General features: G+C 42.1%; 1 protein-coding gene across 2 annotated transcripts in view; it reads right to left on the reverse strand.

Annotated features, from left to right (window-relative positions):
* Window positions 1-24,511, reverse strand: part of PTPN2 (protein tyrosine phosphatase non-receptor type 2) — a 43,779-nt gene that overhangs the window by 5,674 nt on the left and 13,594 nt on the right. The window contains exons 3-9 of one of the 2 annotated variants that reach the window (XM_056854520.1): window positions 22,511-22,611; window positions 19,078-19,176; window positions 18,369-18,506; window positions 8,825-9,034; window positions 7,508-7,669; window positions 2,548-2,741; window positions 107-208 (exon numbers count right to left, since the gene is read on the reverse strand). In XM_056854520.1, coding sequence (XP_056710498.1) covers window positions 107-208; window positions 2,548-2,741; window positions 7,508-7,669; window positions 8,825-9,034; window positions 18,369-18,506; window positions 19,078-19,176; window positions 22,511-22,611 — 1,006 coding nt within the window. Of the gene's footprint in view, window positions 209-2,547; window positions 2,742-7,507; window positions 7,670-8,824; window positions 9,035-18,368; window positions 18,507-19,077; window positions 19,177-22,510; window positions 22,612-24,511 lie in introns of both variants that reach the window. The other variant, XM_056854519.1, reaches the window with a different exon arrangement.

The raw sequence follows: 24,511 nt of genomic DNA on the forward strand, positions 1-24,511 counted from the left end.
TCACATCAGGGAGGCTGGGAAGAAATATTTCCAGCAACAGTAAATTCCAATGAAAACGGCTGTACCAAACCCAAGCTTAGTGAGAATAGGTTGCCAATATAACCACCTTTTTCTTTTCCTTTCAGCCTCGCTCAGCCTATGTTTCATCTGCTGCACCTTCTGTGCTGTGTTAGCTTTTCTGTCCTCCCTCAGCCGTTTCCGAACAGCACTACAAAGGCAAAAAAAGTCAGTTAGTTTTATTTATACTTCTAATCCACCTTTATCCTAAAAGGGAAGAAGGTAGCAAGACTTTGAACTCAAAAATAAACACTATTATATGTATTCAGTGATCTAGAGCCGAAAGGTGGTCATCAAACAGCATAAGGTGCATACACTGGCAGAAAGGCACTTCTGTTGGCAGTGGCAGGAGAGGTTTTCCCAATTCCCCCCTCCCCTGCAACCCCCCCCATGTAGCCATATCCCATGCTGTTTGCCAGGGTCTCCTGCTTCTCCGAAGCACAATTTCAGCAAGCTCATGGGCTGCAGCAAGAGGTGGAAAAGTCCCATTCCATGAGCTTCACTCCCCTTGCGTTGCTTTAGATCTAACTCAGTGTGTAGTAGTAGATTTATTATGGTCCTTCGACCCAACGTGAAATTTTTGCAGTTACAAACTCAAGTGTGTATAATAGCAAGGTTGGATTATATCAGCTTAAACCTGGCCACTAGGAGCTAGCCCACTCAACAAAGTCTCTCAACACTTTTGAAAGGGACTCAAACTTCGACTAGTCCCCCAGTTTGGGGAAGGGGGATATCCATCAAGAGCAGCTCTCTGCATATGGCATGCAGAGGAAAAAATTACAATCTTTTCTTAGGTTTCTTAGTAACTTGAATAGTACCTGGAAAAAATGGAAGGCAATGTGGAAAATGAATCACCAGCATAAATTGCTCCCAATGACTATGGCTGTGAAGAAAAACCTGTCTCTGTACTGAAACTTATGCTAAATCATATTATGCAAATAATAAAATAAGCACCTTCTAAGTGTTTTAATTTTACACTTTTGGAGTAACAGCCATATTAAAAGAAGTCAAAAGAAGCCCGACTTCAGCCTGGGAGGTAGGGATAGAAGTCTAAAATAAAAAATAAATAGTAAAACAGGTAGGGTCAAATATTGCAATTTTATGAGACTGTTCTGCATACAGCTACTTCGCAAGCAGATGCAATGTTTTATGTTGTCGTTTTTAATTTGTTTGAATGCCAATTCACACAAGTGGCAAGCAGAAATTCTGTACATGTGTTAAGGCACGTATATCCATTACACCATGCATTACATGCCATGCCCATTTCCTGAAATCCTTGAACCTCCTTTTTGGGCTGGGTGGGGGGAGAGGATTGCAAGAACACAGATGGTATGGCCAGCATCGCATTGTGAGCGCAGAGGGGGAAGTTGCACACAAACCTGATGCCCTACCACAAACTGAGAATTCCTGCACACTGCACACAAACAGCCTCTCAAAATTTGGCTTTTAATTTTTTTTAAATGATTGCTAGAAGGGCAGCTGCTAGGGTAAGGATGGGTAAGAAGAATTATGGTTAGAAGGAAAGTTGTCTTCAAGTATGAAGACTGGGCATGTGATCACAAGGCGCAAAACTTCTAACCCCTGAAAGCCTGGGATCTAAAGTCCATTTCTGTATGGGAAAGTGCACATACACCACAACGCATGACAAACATACCTATTTCTCTTCAACAATCTGCCAACTGGCATTTCCTACCACATATAAAACGGAACAATATGTATATGATTCTGAACCCAATAGGGTGCATACAATCTCATCTGTAACAGCATTTTGCTTTCTGTAAGATATAGTTAAGCTGAATACTTCTGATAGGGTTAAGGACTGGCTGTAAACTTGGATGTGAACCATGGCTAGATGTGGGTTTGCACTAACAACGCTTTGACTACATGCTTACAGCAAACAAAAGTACAGTTAAGGCAGTTTTCCCTCCTCTTGGCTTCCAAGAAGACAGACAAGTCTCCAGTACTAGAGTTTAGAATGGCCAACTACACAGTGGTTTCAGTCTGCTATGGTTGCATCAGGATTAAAGGCCAACAAGCCACTGTTTTCTCTAACTACTGTTGAGATTGTTTGCACCAGACAGAAGAAGCACACATTTTTTGAGTAACACGTCTTGTGTGATTTCAAACCTCTCTCTGCAACCCTAAAGGCTAGACGCTGTTTTTCTTAAAAGTTGAAATTCTCAATTTTGAGCTAGTTGCCAGCTTTGTCAAGCACAGAATTACCAGATCTGCTCTTGTCCCAATATGCAAAAAGAGAGAGTATTGTAATCTACTGAGCTGAAACCACCAGAAGTCTTCAAGAATAGTCCAAGAGAGTGCAGTGTAGTAGTCAAATTATCAAAGTTAAAAAAAGAAGAGAAAAACAAGCAAACGTAACTGACTGTTTAGACTATATAAAGAGAGCTTAGGAGCTAGGGCCTTTTGGTCAGGTACAATAAATGAAGAGTCCTCTAGCCAGCTTTCAAGCAATTAAATAAAATTAATGCTCACATGTCAGCACTTGCATCTGCAGTATTTTGAATTGTAGAAGTCAGCTCAGCATCTATAAGATCTTCAGACTGCTCCTGATCTTCAAACCCCACACTGTTCCCGTTGTACTTCTCTCTTGGAAGTCTGGCTGTATACGGAGGAGAGTGTTCAGAACTTGGTGCTTGGTCCTCTTTTGAAAGTTCCTTCCATTGACTCTGATTGAAAATAATGTGTTTTATTGAAAATTTTCAAGACCAGAATTTGCCCCCCAATGGTGGCAGTTGGGTAAGCTAAAGTAATTTAAAATTAATAGTTAAAAGGATAAATTGCAACACATGGGAAAAAATCTAGAGAAGGAGAAGAGCTGGTTTTTACATGATGACTTTCTCTACCACTTAAGAATCAAACCGGCTTACAATCACCTTCCTTTCCCTCCCTGTAACAGACACCCTGTAGGGTAGGTGGGGCTGAGAGAGCTCTAAGAAAGCTGTGAGTAGCCCAAGGTCACCCAGCTGGCTTCATGTGGAGGAGTGGGGAATCAAACCTGGTTCTCCAGATTAGAGTCCACCCTCCAAACTGCTACTCTTAACCACTAGACTATGCTGGTTTTACTGACAAAAAATAAGGGGCAGGATCCAGAAGTGCCTATCATGTGAAAGGTGTCTTCTGACCACAGAAGAGCTATTATAAACTGTGCTGCATGTTAACGTTCAAACTAGAAGAAGAAGAGGAGTTAGTTTTTATATGCCGGCTTTCTCTACCACTTAAGGGTAGAGAAACCTGCTTACAGTCACCTTCACTTCCCTGCAACAGACACCCCGTGAAGCAGGTGAGGCTGAGAGAGCTGTGACTAACCCAAGGTCACCCAGCTGGCTTCATGTGTAGGAGTGGGGAAATAAATCCAATTCACCAGATTAGCCTCCACCGCTCATGTTGAGAAGTGGGGGATCTAACCCAGTTCTCCAGATCAGAGTCCACTGCTCCACACCACTGCTCTTAACCACTACACCACGTTGGCTGTCTTTACTACATCCAAAGATGATGATCTGCTTGTGCAAGCAGAGGCATGAATATTCCGACAGAAGCCACTTGGGACAGCACCATGAACTCTTCTACTAGCATTTGTCATATGCAGGACAGGACTAGCAGCTATCCACCCCCCTCCCCATTCAATGTTCTTTGGATCCAACCCCAGCTCTAGGCACAGCGGGGTTATTTAATTTTATTTACTTCATTAATAGCAGGGACTCAAGGCAGATTACACAATGCAACAGAGCTTTGTCATCATTTATTCTGTGATGGCTCCTATAAGTAATTCTTGTGACGACTTAATGTTCATGGAAACAGTTTTACAATGCAAAATCTATGCTTATGAAATCTTCCCTGGTTATTCAAGTGTCAAAGAACTATACACCCCCAGTGTCATAATAAATAAACACTGCAGTTAACGTTAGAAACTCACCAGAATTCTATCTATAGAAGAATCAGCTACAAGCATATTGAAGTACAGTAGCTTTTAATGAAGTCATTATTCTGTCATGTACTTTGGAAACAAACAAAGCCCAACTGGGGCCTGGAAAGCAAGTAGTTCAAGAATGAGATTCTTATACCACAGGAAGAGGTTAGTGGTTGTCTTAAGGAAGCTGTTCTGTTCAGGGAGAACAGTGTTCTCCTAATAGCCAAATAACATAAATTTCTCTCTGCTTCCAAGTCTGGATTGCAAAGAAGGCAAGAAGAATCAAATCCTAACTGAGATTGAAAACTAATCTTCATGTCTGGGTGCAAAACCCCTTTGTCCTTGTGCATGCAGAGGTAAGTACAATCTGAGTATAGAGCGCATAGTTCAAAGCCAAACAACCTGCCACCAGGAACAACAGGGTTGCTGATGATATGTGACCAAGGCTTGATCAGCTTGCCCATTGGTGGTGTTTGCTCAACCTGTAGATCTCACAATGGCATGAGTGGCTTGACTGGAGAATGGAGGCAAACAAGGCCCTTCAAGATCTGCTTCAGTAGAGGCTGAGTGAAGATGTAGCAGCTTTGTATGAGAGGTTAAAAAGTGAAAATGGCAGCCAGGTGTATCTTAAGCAATGTGTGTCCCAATCCCAAAGTGAAAATGCAGTAGGTACTTTCAAATAATGACAGTGGATGGGTCCCTTCCCTATTGTGAAGTGAAGACAGTAAACTGTTTCTATTTACCCTCATGGGATCATCTGATAAAAAGCTTCCTGGAATTGAGGAGGACCTGAGAAGCCTGGGAAGAAAGGAATAGAGTGATTTGTGGACCATTAGAAGCTCCAAATGGCCAATATGGAGATTTCTTTCTTGTGGAGACTACTGATGGTGTCCTTGACTGAATGGGCACCCCATCCCCAGTGGGAGGCATCAGTTGTAGGAGTCAGATGTGATGAGGGCTGTGCAAGACAATCACCACAATCTAAGTTGCAACAGTGGGTCTACCACTGAACAGACAGCAGCACCTGCATAGGTATTACCAGGACCCTGGTCTTAAGACTAAGACTGGTAGTGGATACCTTCCCCAGCAAACAGGAGAAAGGCTAGACGGAGATGTGGAAATAGGCATCTTTGAGGCTGACAGAAGTGAACTAGGCTTCTAGTGCCAGAAGATGAAGGTTGTATGTTAGGGTCACCATCTGGACCTTCTTTCTTTAAGCCTGTAAGTACCAGAAGTTTTAGTGAGAACTTAAGAGTAGACTGTATTGCAAGGTGGAGTATATCTAGATGAGGCAAGCAAATATGGCATATCCCATCCTGACGATAGTGAACATCCAGTTGTCTGACATTATGGATTCTTAATAGAACGGAGGCTATCAAAGCAATGTTGGACAAAACTTGTCCCATTCATGCTCACAAGCTTGGCAATCCAATCACTGTGATCGTGATCATTATTCAGATGAGGAACGCCTGGAGAAGCATTGGTACTGAATGTGAGTAATGTCTCAGTGCCAATAGTCGGGGAGAGAATGGAGGAGTCTCAGCTGAGTCCACAAGTTGTTCCTCCAACACTGACGCCAGTGGCTGGAGAAAAAGTTCCGAGTGAATAGGTGTCTGATGAATGTACAGCACCAGCATTTAAAAAAGTGCTTAAGACTGGTGTAGACGTGAAGGCATCAGAAACCACTGTAGTCTACTGCACCACCAAAACCAAAGCATGCAGAATGGTAGGTAACTGAGATGGAGGCAAAGATATTTATCTCGAGGAGGACCCATTCAGAAGCTTGTGGTTGTTCCTCACCAGCACTGGAGAACAAGTCTGCCTCTTGTGAGCTTTCAATAACAGACACAGTCCCATTAGAATAAGAGGCCGACGGAGGACATGACCTCAACAATTGTTGGAGCCAAAGTCAGCATGGAGGGAATCGACATGGGGGGGGGGGCTGCCAAAGAGGCATGAGTTGAGGTCGATGCCTTGGCCTTCTCCACAGAGGTGGTCAGAGCTCTCTTCCAATGAAAAGCCAGGAAGAATGCATTTATATCACTTGTTTTGTAAACTTCAGGCAACGGATGCAAGTGTCTACAATATGTTGTGTGCCCAAGCACAAAAGGGTAACTATTGTGGCTGTTGGCAGAGGGGAACTTTCCATTCTACTGATGGTGCCTGAAAATTGTTTTCTGCGCCATAAGCAGCAACAACAGAGGAAGAACTATATACAACTATGAACACTAAATAGAAGGCTGATTATGAACATTTAATTTGCTGCAACAGTCAAAAAAGAACTGAGCAGGAAGGTACAACTCCTCCCCCTTGGGTATGCACAAATGGAACTACATCTGTCGGGGGAATGGATTTTCACACCTACAAACTAGCTCTAGGAGTTTCCAAATCATGGCTACGTGTAGGCACAGAAACAATCAGTATGATGCACCAAGACCATGAAGAAATCATTTTTACAGTTTTGCCTCCCAAATTTTTTGGCCAAGAACACATCTTCCACATATTCAGATGATATGCCATCATGCCCTCAAAATATCACCCAAAGATCATTAACATTCCAGATGTGTTTCTTTGTATTACTACTATGACACCGATCAGATCAGGACACATCACCCTCCTAAGCATTTAGAGAACATTTATATTAGAGGTGTTTGGTCTTACCACAGTAAGCACAAAGATATTTACAACTGATTCATATAAGATATTGCAAATGCAGCATGACAAGCCTGTGCAGTGACAATAGCTCCCCAACAGAAGCAACATTTAGGAACAAATGTCAAGGATTGTACTTTCTAGAAAAGTCAATGGAATCTCTTATGAAAAGATGAGTAAGAGACAAGGGGTTGGATATACCAGACTTCTCACTCAATTGCACCTAATTCCCCTCCTCACTACAGCTATCATCGCAGATGACTTTTGGCCATGAAGGTCCCATAGTCCATAGCACTGCTTTTTTGATGGCCAAAGGGGACCCCTTCCTCTCTTTTCACCAGTGGAAAAGCTGGTTGGATCCAACCCAAGAAGCTGGGCCCAAGAAACCTTGACACAGTAAAATAATGCTAGAAAAGTTAGAACTAGATAACTCAGCAACAAAAACTGAGTATTCCCACATTTTACCAGGAGTATCATACGTACTGTACTGTAACTTGACACTAATGTATCAGAAAGGAGGAAGATGAAGGATTACAGCAACTCTGAGTTACCTTTACATATCAGACTTGTTACATGTACTCGTCAAGTTGGTACAAGCTGTACTCACATAAAGTCTTGGATGAGACAAGTGAAGTCTGCCAGCTGCGAAGGATCTATTTACATCGTAATTTAATGTCCAACAACATAACGTGGTTATCTCAGTAAAGTAACATTCACTCACCCAGAAAAGATGCAAATGCCACCTGACAGATTACTATTCCAATTTATATGCAAAAATATAAAGAGCATTTTAATCCTATTGCATGAATAAATCTATTACAAATACTCCAAAAAGTGAGAGGTTTCAGAAGTACATTCATTCTAAACATTTACCTGTATAGTAGAATCACCCATTATATATTTGGCTCCTTCTATTACAGCCATGTATGAAAATCTTAACTGATCAGGAGTCTGAATAAGTCCCATGCGATATTTTCTCATATTTAACAATACTTGCTTAATATCTACAGAGAATGGATCTTTCCTTTTCTCCATCTGCAAGAGAAAAATACTATTAACTGTAGTGACAGGTCAGGAACACATGGAAGCCACTTTCCAATCAAGTAGTTTTGTTCATGTATGTCGGCGTAATCATTTATGTTATATAGAGTTGCCAGATTCCTACTTGAGGCAGGGGTCCTCTCGACCCCGGACAGACCTTCCTCTGCTATTCAGTTGCATGGTGGGAGAAAAATGGCCTGGGGGGAAATAGGGAGGGCAACTGCTAATGTCCTGATGCTAGCGTCCTGATGCAACATCAGTTTTGATGCAACTGGAAGTGACATCATTTAGTCATCCACAACACTCTACCATTCAGTCCCAACTCAGTGGTTGAACCACAGAGTTTGGGCCGGATGCTAGAGCATCGTTGGTGATGTCACTTCTAGGTGCAGCAGACATGATGTCATCATGTTGCCGACAAAGTCATTACATTGCCAGTAAGGGGCCTCTGCCATGAGTCACTCTCCCACCGGTTGCCAACCTCATGCTGGCAAACCCTAACATTGTATCAAAATGCAACGTTTAATTAAATAAAGACACTTGGACTATAGTGACTCACTTGCACTCTCATTGTTAGAATACCGAACCATTTATAATACTGCCAGAGGAGATAGAAACCTCAAATATAATCCAACTTTCCCCAATTATGAGAAAGTCTGAAAATGGTACTTTTTTTTTACTTTCTCCTTGAAACTCAGGACATCAAGCCTGCCTTACAAGCAGCAAGCACAGAAGGGGCAGAACACTGAACCATAAGAATTTTGCCTTCATGTTCTTGAACCAGCCTCATACTGGTTGAAGTGGTTATTTACAACAACAACTTACACAAGCTGTAATACAGCACATACTTCTCTCCCTCACTTCTGCGGCCTTTTTTACTTTCTCCCAAGAATGTCAGTGGAATGAGAGTCACATCCATTTTTAAAGTACAGTGCATTCGTATGTCTGCTGAGGGCGTCTGGGCACTTCAATTTCTTCTAGTGGGGGGGACAGGACTGACAAAATGGGACAACTTATGCCAGTTTATATTTACAGAGAGAATTCAGTTATTCAAAGGTAAAGATTCCCCCATCCCCCAATGAAACCCTGAATTTTCTTTGCACACTGAAGTATTTGGTTGGCAGTTCTTGGCCTTGGGGACAAACTTACCAGGACCAGACACGTATCTACCAACGAAAATGTACCAGAGCGCCCTATTCCAGCACTGCAATGTATGACTGCAGGCCCATGTTCAGGGCTCAGAGATCCAGACTCTCTGACTTTAAACAAGAAGTTGAGGAACGAAGCTGGGGATTCAGGAACTCCAAAATCTGGCCATGTAGTATAATGAAAATGGAATATCATCCTGTACTCTCCGTTCTAAGAAGGAAGAGAGACGGATAACAAATTAGAGAATTCATTCGGATACATTCAACTCCATGCATTTTATACAAAATGCAATGTTTTCAGCCATTACTATGGAAGTCCCAGCTGCAGCTCTCCTCTTTTTTTCATGGTGCAATTACATTTCATAAAAACAAAGCTTGGCTTATGAAAACGGTAAGGGTTGTGTTGGTAAATGACCAAAGATAATGCAACTAACTGACCAAAGATAATGCAAAGGGGTTTTTTTGACCAAATTGTCATCTTTTTACAATGAAACTAGGTGGATTTCCATACTTCTCCTCCCCTCTAATCTTACCCCATGCCTTAAATTGGAATTAGATTTTACTGCTGAGCTCTGCCCCAAGCATGTGTATAGTAGTATTAATGCTGAGTATAGCCCTCAAACTCTATACAGAAGTAGTCCCCCCCCTTAAGGCAGCTGCTGGCTTACAGTGCAATTTCTACAGATGCTAAAACCTGTAATTCTATAAACCCATACCCGTTTGCTTATGACTCAGCCTCATGGAAAAGAAAAGGTGAAGACATCATGCTTCTACAGAACAAGGATAATCTTCCTACTGAGAATTCATTTTGATTAGGCACAAAAGAGATACAAAAAGCAGAGCTCTTTGCCAAAGGGTTTGCAGGAAATGCCTGGACATAAAATAGTCAGTGCAGTAATTGAGGAGAATTTAATGAAAGCTGAACTGCCCAGGTTCAGTGGACTTTTAATGGCCTAGAATCATGCTCCTGAGGAATATGCAACAAATTACTACCTGAGAATTTTGTGTGCACGTGTGATAACTAGGCTACTTATTAAGAATATCACAACTATGAAATAAGCCCAGAATACTGGTATATGTACTCTTGTTACGTGATCAAGACAAGCAGTGGCTCTCCAAGACCTCATGTAAGTTTCTTTCACTTTACCTACCACCTGATCCTTTCACTAAAGACACCAGGGTACCTGGAATCTTCCATGTGCAAACCAGATGCTCTACCACTGAAACCCCATCAGTATCTGGATGATAAACAAGGGCACAGAGAAATATTGTGAATTCTAAGATGCTTATAGGCATAGATGACAGTAATTCAAGAGCCTTGGTTCTGTTTTTTAATTGTGGTTGACCTACAGCTGTGATAGAACGTAACAGAAGAAACAGTTTTCACCTCTTCCTGAAGGGCTGGATGTTTTTCTCTCATGTATTTTAACCATGGTTATATTATTTTCTCTAAAAGCCTATGTGCTTTGTAGATAATTTAAGAGAACAAGCAAGAGAATGGCTTAAGATGCAATCTGATATTACTTTCGGAACAAATTTCATTCCATCACACTTCAGTATAATATGCCATTCAACTGTAGGCGGGGGCTGTAGCAAGAAAAGATATAATATTTCTGAAAATTTTGAAGCCATGGAAAACTCCTTTTAAAAACCACAGAATTTTTGGAAAAACACTGAAGTATATGCAATACTTTCCTTCCTATCAAATGAGAACTTTACCCAATAATTAAGAGTTGCAAACTGCTGCAACCCTGTGCTACCATAGCACATGTATCTTGAACTTTTACCATCTGAGAGGTAGAGGAAAAAATAGAAGTTGAAAGTAGAAAACATACTCTGTTGTAAACAAAAGAAATTATTTGGACAGAAATCTCAGCGTCACAATAGGTAGGACGGCGAGTGTTTTTGAATATTAAGCTAAACTTTATACCATTGAAAATGGAGCATTGTTTACTCACCGTGAATGCTCCTTCTCTCCTGAGGCGAAGGCGTCTTGATTTGTGGGTTATTTCCTTCCATCATCAGGGTAGGCAAGACTAAAAACTTTGACTTCCTGTCTTCCCTTGGTGGGAAATAGCCTACAAATTCTCAGGTACAGACTTGCTAAGCTACTAAAAACAGGAATGAAGCTCCTTCGATGAATACATGCATAACAAAACAACAAAAACGAGCCCTTGACAAGGCAAAACGAACATGAACCATTATATCAACTGTTAATACCTTCTAACCTGTGCTGGGTGGGCAAGACGCCTTCGCCTCAGGAGAGAAGGAGCATTCACGGTGAGTAAACAATGCTCCATTCTCCTACTGAGGCTCTGGCGTCTTGATTTGTGGGACCTCCAAGAGCTCCCAAATGGGTGGGAAGTGCACCCTATTCCACCACGTGCTGAGGAACTCTGCGGCCAAAAGCTGCCTGAGTCGATGCCCAAGTATTTACCTTATAGTGTTTTATAAAGGTAGATACTGATGCCCAGGTAGCTGCTCTGCAGATCTCCTCTACAGGCGCTTGTCTATCGAAGGCCGCAGAGGTGGCCGCGCTACGCAACGAGTGGGCTGTGATACCCTCCAGAGTGGGGCCCCCCGATGCCTTACAGGCCTGTAGAATACAGAGCCTGAGAGTAAGACTGATTGAAGGTTGACCTGTGCCCAGGAAAAGATCTGAATCACCTCCCGATGAAGGGACGAGGAACGGGACCCCCCCTGTTTAGATGAGCCTTGGTTGCAATGTTGTCCGTCCTTACTAAGACGTGCAACCCCCTGATAAGAGGGGCAAAGGCTCGGAGAGCTAGCTTTATGGCTCTGAGTTCCAAGATATTGATATGCAGGGACGTCTCCTCTGTGGACCATCGACCCTGTGTGCTGTGTGTCAAAAGTGTGGCGCCCCAGCCCTGAAGACTGGCATCCGTGACTAACTGCACTGGCTCTTCGTGAATGTATAGTGTGTGTCTGGAGAGGTTCCTTCGATCTGACCACCAGTGAAGGCTTTTCCGTGTTTCTGTAGATAGGGAAATTGCCTTGTCCTTTTTCCTGGCAATATCCCTCTGAAAAGGACGCACCTGCCATTGTAGGGACCTGGAGTGGAAATGCGCCCAGGGAACAATTGCTATGCAGGCGATCATTAGTCCTAACAGGTGAGCTAGGAACATAAGTCTGGCCGTTCTGGATCTGGCCGTGGAAGATGCAGCCTTTATCAGTTTCTGAATGCGCTCCTGTGGTAGCGATACCGCATTCTTCACTGAATCTATTCGTACCCCTAGATGTATTACTGACTGTGAAGGAGAAAGGGAACTCTTGAGGAAGTTTATTAGATAACCATGTTCTTGAAGGACCTGTACCACTCTGGCTGTGTGTTGTCTGGATTGTTGCTCCGACTGCGCACAGATCAGGATGTTGTCCAGGTACGAATGCACCTGGATGCCCTCCTGTCTGAGCGAAGCTATGACTGTTACCAGGATCTTTGTAAAGACCCTCAGAGCGAAGGCCAACCAGAAGGGGAGGGGCCGGAAATGGAAATGGGACTTGTAGCAGTCTCTGACATGATCATGGTATCTTATGAACATGTGCAGAATTAATTCCATATAGGGCTTAAACACATCATACACATACAGAGGTTTGTGTAATGTATACTGAAAGTCTGTGTCATGCTGACAGGCAACTCTGTGTCATGCTGACAGGCAACTCAAGGTTAGCTCTAATCAAAGCTAACTACTAAAGTAACTCTGGCTTGCCCTTGAAGGGGCAGCGTAAAAATCATCTTTCTGACTTAGCTGCCAGATGTCAGAATCTTAATCTACTAAGAGTGCATTAATAATTGGAAGTGTGCTTAAAAAATAGTTCTCTCAACGATAAGAATAATATGCTTCCTTGCTCTACTGTAATCTTGCAGCAGAGAATGCAGCAGAGAATGCAGCAGAGAATGCAGCAGAATGCAAACCTGCTAAACTAATGTAAACAACACTTTGTAAAGTGACAATGTCAGCTATAATTGTGTTTCATGAGTTATATAGTTAAACGTTGTGCTACAAGTTTCTAAGTAGTTTCATTTAATGCGTATAGTCCTAACGAAGAGGATGGTATAGAAATTAAATATGTAACTTGATCATGTAACTCAGAAATAAGGATTTATACTTTAGGCACAGAGGACTGAAAGGAAAGGATGTCCATATTTGGGCAATAAGATATCAGAAGACAGGAAAAGAAACCACCAAAGCTCCTGATTCTGGATACGAAAGGGAAATAAAATTATCCTTTCAAGGGCTAAGGAAGAGACGTTCCTGAAGGAAAAGGAACATTCTTCACTCTTAATGGGTCTAGAAATAGTATAAATACCAGCCACAGTCCAGCTTGCATTTTAGAGTTCTATGGCTGGCAGACTGCAGCTGTCTGGCATAGCACCTCCATCTCAAAAGGCTTGAGATGTAAAACATTGAAACTCTGATCCTTGCGTGGACAGAAGTTCTCAGATATCTTGAAATATCAAGATCTGGATATTTCAACATATCTTACTTACAGTCTTCTTGTGAGACTGCTCTATTCCTAGAAGAGGATAGAGACCCTTAGAATTCCTATTCTTTGAATGGGAATCTAAGTGCAGAGATCTTTCCATGTATTGGAACACTGAGAGTCCATCAGATTTATGGATTCTTACAAACTAAGCCTGTTTGGCTTACCAATGCTAAGAAGCATCCTGAATACAGGGCTAATAGCTAGACCTCTGAGATTGTGTCAGAACGTCCTCTACTTAACAGAGGGACTTCTGAACCTCCTCAGAGCAAGAGACCAGAGAAGGGAAAGGAGACTCTCTGTACTCTGTGAGATATGCACAATGCACATACACAGATGACACAGCAAGGTATAGTGTGTCTTCTGTACAGAAATGTTATGATGTTTTGAATGATTTAAGTTAGGATGCTTCTAACCAAATCTTTCTCCAAAGAATTAACCATATTTTGACAGGATTTCTGTAACCTTATATTCTGAATGAAGGTGCATTGCACTAAGGATACTTTATGAGTATATTCTGACTAAGATACTCCTTTATGGAGGCATAGAGAATGTGAATGATTACTTGCTACATAAACATGTTTAAGACTAATGATGTCTATCCTTATATGATATTTTAAGACTTTGCAACCAAAAAGCATATATTGTATAATGTAAATAAATGTGTTTTTTATATACTTCTACTCTTGTCCATTATTATAAATTTATTGGCGTGTTCAAGAGATGTCCTAGAAGCAATAACAAGTTTCTAGGAACCGTTGATTCCGGTCTAGTGGTGTCTCACTGAATAAGATAACTCCATTTCTCAGTAAATGGTACATTCTAAGAGTGTAGGCACTTAACGGCCCGAACCGCGACAGTCTGTCTGAAGGTGAAGAGTAGGAAACTTCTGTGTGAATGGGCACATGTAAATAAGCCTCTGTCAAATCCACCGCTGTCATGAAGGTGCCTGGGAGAAGGGACTCCACTATTGATTTTACTGTTTCCATACGAAAACGCTTTGGAGCCATCCGTCTGTTCAGATATTTTAGGTTCAGGATGGCTCTCCAGTCCCCGTTCTTTTTGGGGACTGTGAAAAATATGGAGTAAACTCCCAGGCCCCTCTTGAGAGCAGGGACTTGTTCTATGGCTTTGATGGTCAGGAGATGTTGTATAGCCCTGAGTGTCCTGTTGTGTTTGTCTGCCCTGAGTGGTACAGGAGAGTGCAAAAACCGGTCCTTTGGAGGAGTGGTGAATTCCAGCAGGTACCCGCTGGAAATGATTTGGGAGACCCAATGATCCGGCTCTGAGGCGGTCCACCTAGAATTGAAAAATAGAAGCCTTCCCCCCACTGGAATCTGATCAGCGTCACTGGGGATTTGACTTGGGAAACTTATCCCCTCTGTCAACACGGGGCTGCTGCTGACCCTGAGGCCTGGAGAACTTTCCTCCTCTCCGAAAGGAGCGTGAGGTGTTCCAGGAACCCCTTCTAAAGTCCGATCGATACTTGTTTGTAGCCCTTGAGGGACGAAACGACTGGTAAGAGGGCGCCCATGACTCTTTCTTGAATTGCTTTGGTAAGACATGTTGTTTGTCCTTTGTCTCAACTAAAATTTTGTCTAATTTGTCTCCAAATAGATGGCCCTGCTGAATAGGATAGGCCATCAAGGTCGTTTTGGCCTTGAAGTCCGCAGGCCAAGCTCTAAGCCATATGGCGCGCCTCACTGACGTCACAGAGGCCATGGATCGAGCTGTAAAGGCCATGGTATCTAGCGATGCGTCAGCCATGAGGGTGATAGCAGACTGGACCCTTTCCAGGCCACCCAAAATCCTGTGTTGCTCAGGGAGACTAACTGGATTAGTTTCTTCACCCACAGATATGATGCCCTGGCAAAGACAGAAGTCGTAGCACTGGCCTGAATGGCTAGGGCTGTATTCTCATGTGCTTTTCTAGTCAGAGACTCAGCTTTCCTATCCAACTGATCTCTGAGCGAACCTAAACTGTCCTCAGGTACTAGACCTGGGTTTTGCAGATCAATCACAGGAGCATCCACCAGTGGAACCTTTAGCAGGTTCATTGCATGAGGGGCAAGGGTATATAGTTTTTTGATAGATGGGGAAGTCTGCCTATTAGAGGCTGGATTGCTCCACTCGTCCTGAATGGCTCTTAAGAACTCAGGGAATGGAACCAAATTGTGCCATGCTTTCTGACGTGGGAAGCACTCTGCCACACCCTGCTTCAGGCTAGCCTTAGCATCAGTAGACTCAACGTTATCCTCATTAAGGTCCAAAGCCAAAATGGCCTTGGCTAATAGAGACTGATAGTCTTCGCCATTAAACAGCCGCACCTGAGGTTCTTCCCCGGGACCCCCTCCTCATCTGTGTCGAACTCCCCCTCCTCTTTCTCCTCGTCAGAATCGAGGGAAGAGGTCTGAGAGCCTGTGCCCTGAAGGCTGTGATCCACATTCTGGGACTTCAAAGCCCGCCTTAGTGGGCCACTGTGCACTAGTAGAGGGTCCCTCCCCCTGGGCTGTAACTGCCGTCTCCGAGGATTGAGATTTGCTAGAAGCGGAGACAGGCGACTCCACTTGCCTCTGGCCAGCAACAGGAGGGATTCTCATCTGGTAGGCAAGAAAAGCCTGCCACTGTCTCAGCAAGGCTAAATTAATCCATTCATCCGCCTCCTCCCGAGTAAGCATATGACTCCCCGAGGGGTGGGGAATCTGCCCTCCTGTTGACTGATTAAAGGTAGGCTGTAAACCCGCTGCCAAAAAGGGGGGGGGTAATTTTCCGCTCATACTCGGGACTGAGGTATTAAAATGACCGCCCGTCATTGGGAAGGCTGGGGAAAACTGCCCTTCTCCCGCCGAGGTGAAATGGCCGCCTGTTGCCAGAGAGGGGGAACATTACCGGATCTCGGCGGCACTGATGAAAACTCCGCTAGAGGGGACGCTTGGTAGGACGAACCCACTGCGTTATCTGCCGGCTCCGAGTAGGCGGGAGTCCTTTTCCCGGCTCTCGCTGTCGAGCCGACTCTGTGTCTGCGTGCTCTCTTTTTAATACCCTGCAGAGTCGCCGCCGCTTTTTTGAGCGACGACGTGGCTTTTCGCGCCTTTTTTCCTTTTGGGTTGACATCGACTTTTTGTAAGGAGCTTTCCTGCTCCTTGCTCCCTAAGGCACTGCAATTGAGGGCATTGGGAGAATCAGTCTCCTTCCGGGCAGACTGTACTAGCCCCAGCTGATAATCAGTGACCGATAGGAGGTCGTCCTCCCTCTCCACTAAAGAGTCGGCCATTATAATTACCGGCCAAAATAGGGTCGGGAATTTAGATCCGATCCCACACACAGGGAAAACCACACAGGGAGACCGGGGAAAAACAAACACCAAGACCAGACACCACCGAGAACAGTAAACAGAAAAACAGAAAAACCAAAAGGAGCTGAATTAATGCAGTAAGGCTAACCCTACTGTAAGCAAGCACAGAGCTGTGCTCACGACCTGCTTTCCCTTCCGAGGCAGGACGGAACTGGGAATTTGCAGGCTATTTCCCGCCAAGGGAAGACAGGAAGTCAAAGTTTTTAGTCCTGCCTACCCTGACGATGGAAGGAAATAACCCACAAATCAAGACGCAGGAGCCTCAGTAGGAGAACACTGGACTTGTCAATAATGTATTATTAAACATATAACATACTGTTGCCAAAATTAGTTACATTTAAAGAAGAAAAACTTGAAAACGCTGTATGTATCTACAGTGCGAGGTTCTTTCTAGCGCTCCCTAAAGTTTTCCAATTAGAAAAAAATGTTCAAACATTCTCAGGCTGTACATTTTGAATGTAAAAAACCTTAAGCAGTGTTTTACTCATTCTAAAAGAGAAAAAAATTTCATAGGAGTGTTCTTTCAGTGCTTCCCCAGGATTAAGAAAAAATGAGGAAAACGTAATTTCTCCCCACTTTTCTTCCAGGTCCTCATATCTCTAATGCTAAAATACACCCCCTTTTTATTGTGTGACCTTTGGTTCAAGTTATGTGAACTGGCATGTTTGTGGACTGGAATCCCCTAATACTAGACAGCAACCTTTTTGTGGAAGGCTCAGGGGGCAGTAATTGTACTAAAATTCAAATGACTCTTGCTTATGCAAAAAGTTAGCCTTGGTGCAAGGATCAAACCCCACAGCTTCTCTAAACACAAGCACAAGGCACTCAAAGGCAGATCCTTTCTACTTTCCCCTTCCCCAAGGGCTGCAGTGAGGAGGGGAATCAGGGGAATTGCCTGTCCCCCCTCTTGCAGCAAAAGAAAGCTTCCTCCGTCACGCATGGCACCATAAGCAGAAAGAGATGTAGGCAATTTTGCTGTGCTCCCCCTTCTCACTGTCGGTTCCTGTACCTCGCGGCATTTTGTTCAAAAGTCTCCCCCAGTCTCCCAGGACTGGCTTTTCAGAGATCTGCTGGAAGAAAAGGGAAAGTGGGAAGAAGATCCTCCTCCACAAGCATTTTGTACCCCATCAGACCCATTGTGTTTAGGTTTTCAGGCTTACTTCGAGAGAACTGCATGGGAAAGCTGCAGAAATAAGGATATAAGAGGAGAAAAGTTGCGGTCAAAGGGAAAAATGATGCCTCTCTTCATTCTGAATAAAGGGGAAGTCATGTTCTCCATCTATATGTTGGGGATGATTAAGATCAGCCAAAAGAATGGCGCAATCTAGATCCAACATCAGTGCAATGAAGATTAACTCTTCCCCCACATAATTTCCTAATAGAAAATAGCATCTCTGGGCTGCTATTAGTCATGGGGAGAGGGGGAAAAGACACCAACAAATTCCTGTCTTTTTATCCTACTAGGGCAAATATCAGATGTCTCACAGGGAAACTGTGCTCTGTGGCTGCTTTTAAACATTAAATGTCAGGAGATCCAAACTTTTCATGAGGCTTAACATCACAATCACTTCTCTGCACATCAAGGGACATTGTAGCTCCTGGAGAGAAACTGTGACAGGAAAGCAGACAGAAACATCACACACTTTTACAAAAACAATGTGTAATGTGGATGAAAAAAAACCCTTACGTTGATATTTTCTAGCTGAAGTTGTCGCACTGTGTAGTAGGATTTGACATCTTCCGATTTTAGCCGCACACAAAATCCAGTTTCTTTGAACATCATTACGTCCTCTTCTTTTGTGGGCCAGTACTGAGCACATTTGACCTAAGTTGTAAGGGAAGGTAAGAATATTAAAGTAAGAATTTGTCAAATCAAATATGTGACACACAACAAAAGAACGTAATTTAGGAGAATACTGTAAGCCCCCAGCACTGGCTTTGGGGGAAGTCTCAAGGCACTACAACCTATACGTATTACATTTGGGTTAATACAACCTTACGATCTATGAAAAAAAGAAATGCTGTTGTTTAAAACATGAGTGGTTTGTATAATACGGTGTGTGTGCATACTGTATATTCACCAATACATATAAGAAGGATTCTTAATATGCCATTCATATGCACTGACTTTTCTCTGCAAGCTCTTCTAAAACTTCTAAAAGTGGTTACTGGAGATTGTGCTATACTACCCTTACTTAGCATTAGCCCCTACATTTTACGGAACTTCTGTAGTATCTAAAAGTATTCAAATATGATTTCAAAAATCTATCAAGAATGTTGGCTTTTAACTCACTGAAATGCTCAAGCCAAGTATAAGCCTTTCAGACCTGGACGCCACAATTCATTGATGCTGATGTAGTCCTTGTGTACAATGTTAAGTAGCTACTGCAACTTACCGAATCTTTCTCAACGATTCTGTTTAGCATGACAACTGCTTTGGTCTTCTGTTGCCATACCATTAACCAGAAATGGCAACATGTATTGGGAAGTGGACCCTGAGTGAATAAACAAGAGAAAGGGGACATCGTATCATCTCATCGACTTAACACCGAACTCAATCGGGACCTATTTTCCTCTGCTCTGCTTTCAATGTAAGAACTGGGTTACAAAATATGGGGCAATCCAAATGTGCAAAGCTGTAAGGTTGTGAACATTTCTGATTTTGGGGAAAGGGGAAAATCAGGGGTTATTTTCCACCCTCCCTGTCTTGGCTGCTGGTACTTTCCTGGCTTCTAGTGAGTAAACCTTTGCTTCCACTGCAAACAGCAGAGGGATGCTGTGAAGTTAATCTGTGCCAGGATGATCAAATCCCTATTCAAGACCCACCATAATCCTGAAGCCAGTGGCCAATTTTGAGGCTCCTAGCTTTAGTTCCAGTGGATTTTGTCTGTCACAGACAAGCATAGCTTCCAATGCAAAAAACAAGGGAGGGTTGTTCTGGGAACTGCAAGGGCCAGGATTGTTCTGATTCTTTTCATTACTGGCTCTACAATTCCCATGATTATCCTGAAGCCAGTGGCCAATTCTGAGGCCCCAACCTTCATTTTTGGTGAGTGTGGCCTGTCACACTTACCTTCCAGGGCAAATAGAGGGGAAAGGGGGTCTGGAAATAACCTGGGCCAGGATATTCTAATTCCCATCGCTTTTGGCACAGCAACTCCCATCATCATCCTGAGGTTAGAGGCCAAATTTGAGGGTCCTATAGCTTTATTTTCTAAGGAGTTATGCCTGCCACAGACAGACATCCTGTTAGTAATATAGATTCCAACTACTCAGAACTTGGAAAAAATGTCATTAAGCAAGGTCGAAATATATAGTTGCTGACAGGAACAGGTTCAGCCTAAAAGAGCAGCAGTATTAAAATTCTGGTCAACTACAGGAGAATGTGTGCGCACATACATCCATACAAATAACAGGTATGGATACTGAGAAAGCATTACACGTGAAAAAGTATATCCAGAGATTTATGCAGATTTTTGTTTGTCCACAAATAGTATTAGCGTTGGGGACTTTGTTAGCAGCTTTAAGTAATGCAGAAAGATGTATACTTATCCAACCAATTACTAATATGTACAAGGTTAAACTCATTGGTAGGATAGGTAACTTCCCTAGGTAACACAGCCCGGATAGCCTACGAGAACCAATGAACTCTGACCGTGAAAGCCTTCGACAATATTCCCAGAAGAATGTTTATTTCTCCCACTTTTGCACTGACTGTCTTAGAAAGAGGAACTGCTGTGCTTCTTCCCCGCCGTCTCCGTACGCCGTCAGCTCAGGAATGGGCTGTAAGTCAACAATGAACGCCAATATCCAGGCATGCCTTGGCAGTTTCAGTGTTGTCGTTAACCAGAAATTGTCTGACAGACTATATATCTGTTTTATTGATTTGTAAATGGGGGGGAAGGGAGGAGAAATGAAGCCACATATGATAACCCAAATTAAAATAATCAAGCTATAAATTTACCAGATTTGCAACCAAGGGAAATTCCTATTTATAGGTCTCCTCTCACAAGGCAACAAGGATATTGTAATCACCAATCTGATAAGGAACTAACATGCAATGAGGTCACCCCAGTAACAACCCCAGTAACTTCCATGGAAGAGATTTAAATTCTGTTGAAACAGGTGAATCAGCACGCATAACACGCACAATTCACTGTGTGCACTAAAACTATTTTTAGTGCCTTGAGGGTTTTTTCCCCCTTAAACAACATCCCATGCTATATTGCCTTTACATTGTTATTTCAACTAAAATAACTTCTACATAATATTTTGAATTTGGTTGAATAGCACATTTAAATCAAAATAAATGTACTATATCAGATCATGCTCACTTTAGGACACTGATAATTGTTAAGGAAGCTTTCTGGAAAATTCCCAATTTTCATTTTTCTGACAAACCCACACGATTGCTCAACAAATTATTTGCCTGCCTCTCCATATGTAGGTGGATTTTAATATATTTCTCAAAATGCAGATAAATGCTCCAGTGTTAGATCCTTAAGGTCACAGGTAATAAAGATTTCAGACTGCAAAACAAAAAATCCAAGGCCATGCACATTTAGCATTGTTTTCTACCATGAGTTAATTTCAAAGAAGCAATCACATACTTCCACCCCGCCCCAATGAAATAAAAATAACATACAAAAACTGCAGGCTTGCATTGTTAGTACGCTTCCAAATACCCAAAGACAAACTTTTTAAGCTCAGACCGGTAGCTATTAAAAGAAAACACTTTTCACAGCAGACCTTTGCAGCTAAAGAAGAATATCCCTTTTTACTTAAACAAATATTCTATACTTAATTTGAATCAAAGTTTACTAAAACTTGTTGTTTTATGACAGGGCTTAAGCGAGTGAATATATAAGGAAGAGTGAATATATAAGGAAGTATAGAGTAACTGAGCATATGATTGCCTTTCCTATTGAGTAATCATAAGCAGCCCCAGTAGGCAGTTCTCTTTCCACATTTCCCAAGTAGCCAGAGGCAACGAAAAAAATCCATCCTATTCTCCCCACCAAAACCCTCTTCACATTTGGCAATAGAAAACAGCAAGAGTCCAGTGGCACCTTAAACACTAACAAAACCTCTGGCAGGGTATGATCTTTCGTAAGTCACAGCTCACTTCTTCACTGAAGTGAAAGCTCATACCCTGCCAGAAATGTTGTTAGCCTTTAAGGCGCTACTGGACTCTTGGCTTTTTTCTACTGCTACAGACAAACATCGTGTGATCTATATTTGGCAAGGAAACTGCTCCCAGCAGGGCTTTACAGAAGAAGAGGGACATATTTCATGCACTGTTCTGCTAATTACCAAGTCTCAGGACAAACAAAGTCCAAGAATGAGCTCTGTAAGGGGCTAATAGTGAAAGGAGCCACTACAATTAACTGGATCTCAGTTAGGCAGGAAGTGCTGTATTACAGTACATATGCACCAGTTAGGAAGATGACTCGGCGCTGCAAACTGTATGCCTAGGAGTACTATCAGTGCAAGTCTCTGGTTCAGAACTTGTTGCCTCGGGCAATGTGGTGTGTTTGGCCAAGTCTGGTCTACTCCGGCATAAACCTAGATACAACAGGTAGTGCATTCCTATGAAGCTGGTCTGAGCAAGCACCCAAATTATGTAGTTATTGGCATAAATCAAGTCCACAGAGCTGCCTCACTGATCGAGAACCAGTTTTCTGCACCAAGCCAACCATTGCTTTAGACCTCCCAGGAAAGTTAAGAACTCTGACACTGTTTATTTTGACATAGATTTGGCATGATCTCTGTTTTCATGATGTTAGATATATATTTTAATCCAGTACTTAAAAATCTGGTAATACTTACCTGTGTTAAAATATAATTTCTTTGGGCTTCTTCATTAACCACCAAGCTTGCATTGATGTAATCATTGTCTGTATTCTGCAGTACGACTCGACTGTGATCATCTTGAAATAAATATATCAGAAAAATGCTAAGTCTCACCACTCCAGCAGTAAAAGTCACTGTACTGCAGATGAATTTGTATGCAAGTAATAGTATCTTCAGGGAATGAAATTACAGTACTATATAGTGGTACATAAAGAAGACCTAGTTCTGCATGCCTCATTACTAAATACACTCAAATAGTCAGAATTTTCTTCTTACCAAGCAAAAATTGCTTATTTTTCATCCAACAACTTTGAGAATAGAACAAGAAAACACTATTGAAAAAGATAGTATGGAATACAAACTTCTTTCTAAAACGTTCTCCTGAGACAAGGTAACTTGACATAAACAAAGGCAACGGATATCAACTAAGGAGCCAAGTGATAACCACTGTTCACATTAGCCAGGGTTAAACAAATCCCAGGTGCCAGGATGTCATGGGGTCTAGAAATGTCATTGTGACGCCTAATATTTTCAGCAGTCATTTACTATAAGTGCCTCTTGGTGATTCTCAGAAGTACAAAGTTTATTTAGATGAGAGATAGAGGTCAGCTTTTTGTTGTGATGATAGCCAGGGTTACTCTGTATTTATTTATACGCTACAACACTTTTCTCATAGCTTTAAAAAATGACAAGAAATTGTGAAGAGTTTAGAATTGGGTTTTGTGGTAGCAACCACGAGAAAGTATGGTCACTACAATATAAAATGCTGAAAAGTAAGTCTGGCTACTACATTTTGGGGGTGGCCAGTAAAGCTGAAGAAATTTGGTCAAGGCCTGATATAAGCCATGTGCGTCAATACAGCAGTCAGTGCAGGATACTTCCTAACTAACATGGTCAATTCCTCTTAACCAGAAAAAGTTCTATTTTTTGCCACTATTCCAACTTTTCATTATGCCTCACTTTAAATTAATGAAAAATACTGGACCTTAGAAACTGTATTTCTGCTAAGGCAATGAAATATGTATACCAGGCTCCTTTTCCTCAGAGCTTAAAAGCTACTGAAAGCTTTTGTTCAGAGCTACTTGCTGATTGTAGGATATATATAGTGGCAACATGGACAGGCATATTTTATGTGCAACTTGTATAAACTCCAATATATATATAATTTGGAGTCCAGTTTTTTTTAATGTATTGAAAATTAAAATATGGGTTACTTGAAAACAAACAATTTACCATGCTTGGAAATGAAAGTGTTAAAAGGTTCTCTTTTTGTGTATAAATTTATTGGAACTCAAATGTTTTTGCTGGACAGAAACCAAAACCTTTGTAAATACTACATGCCATTTGCCAACAGGAAAAACTTAAGATCTTGTTATAGTAAATCACACATACTGGTACTAGTGTTCTCGGAAATATGATGTCAGCAAGCACTGTTTTAACCATTCAATCACCAAACAGTTCCTGTTTGATTTCTTGCAGCAGACAACACGCTTATCCCTCTAGTGTGCTTCATCTTATAACATCAGACAAGCCAGCTTCCAGTCTAGTTTTTTTCCTAAGGTAGTCTACTTATAACCATCAAAACAGAAAGGTTTTCTTCATAAAAATCTCAAAGAGAGACATGCAGCTTGTTAAACAATCTAAATTTCTACATTATTTACACAAAGGGAGCTTGAATGCTATCTACCCCTCCCCCACCCCAGTTAACAGAAATTGTGATTAATTCTGCTTCCAGTAATACTTGTAGAATCCCAAGCCCAGAATCTCCACTTCCTCAGATTGCATTATGTCTAGGGTGCCCTTCACTAATAAGTGGGATATACTTTTCATACTCTATAACCCCCAAGATAACAAATGCGGAGAAAAACTAGCTCTTGGTTATTCAGAGGTTCTACTCTTTATTTTAAGGCAATTTAAGCTTCCCTCTCAGATATGTACAAAACAAAGTCTGAGAAACTATGTTATTATACAAGTAGA

The sequence above is a fragment of the Euleptes europaea genome, chromosome 8, assembly GCF_029931775.1.
Source record: "Euleptes europaea isolate rEulEur1 chromosome 8, rEulEur1.hap1, whole genome shotgun sequence".
NCBI lineage: Eukaryota > Metazoa > Chordata > Lepidosauria > Squamata > Sphaerodactylidae > Euleptes > Euleptes europaea.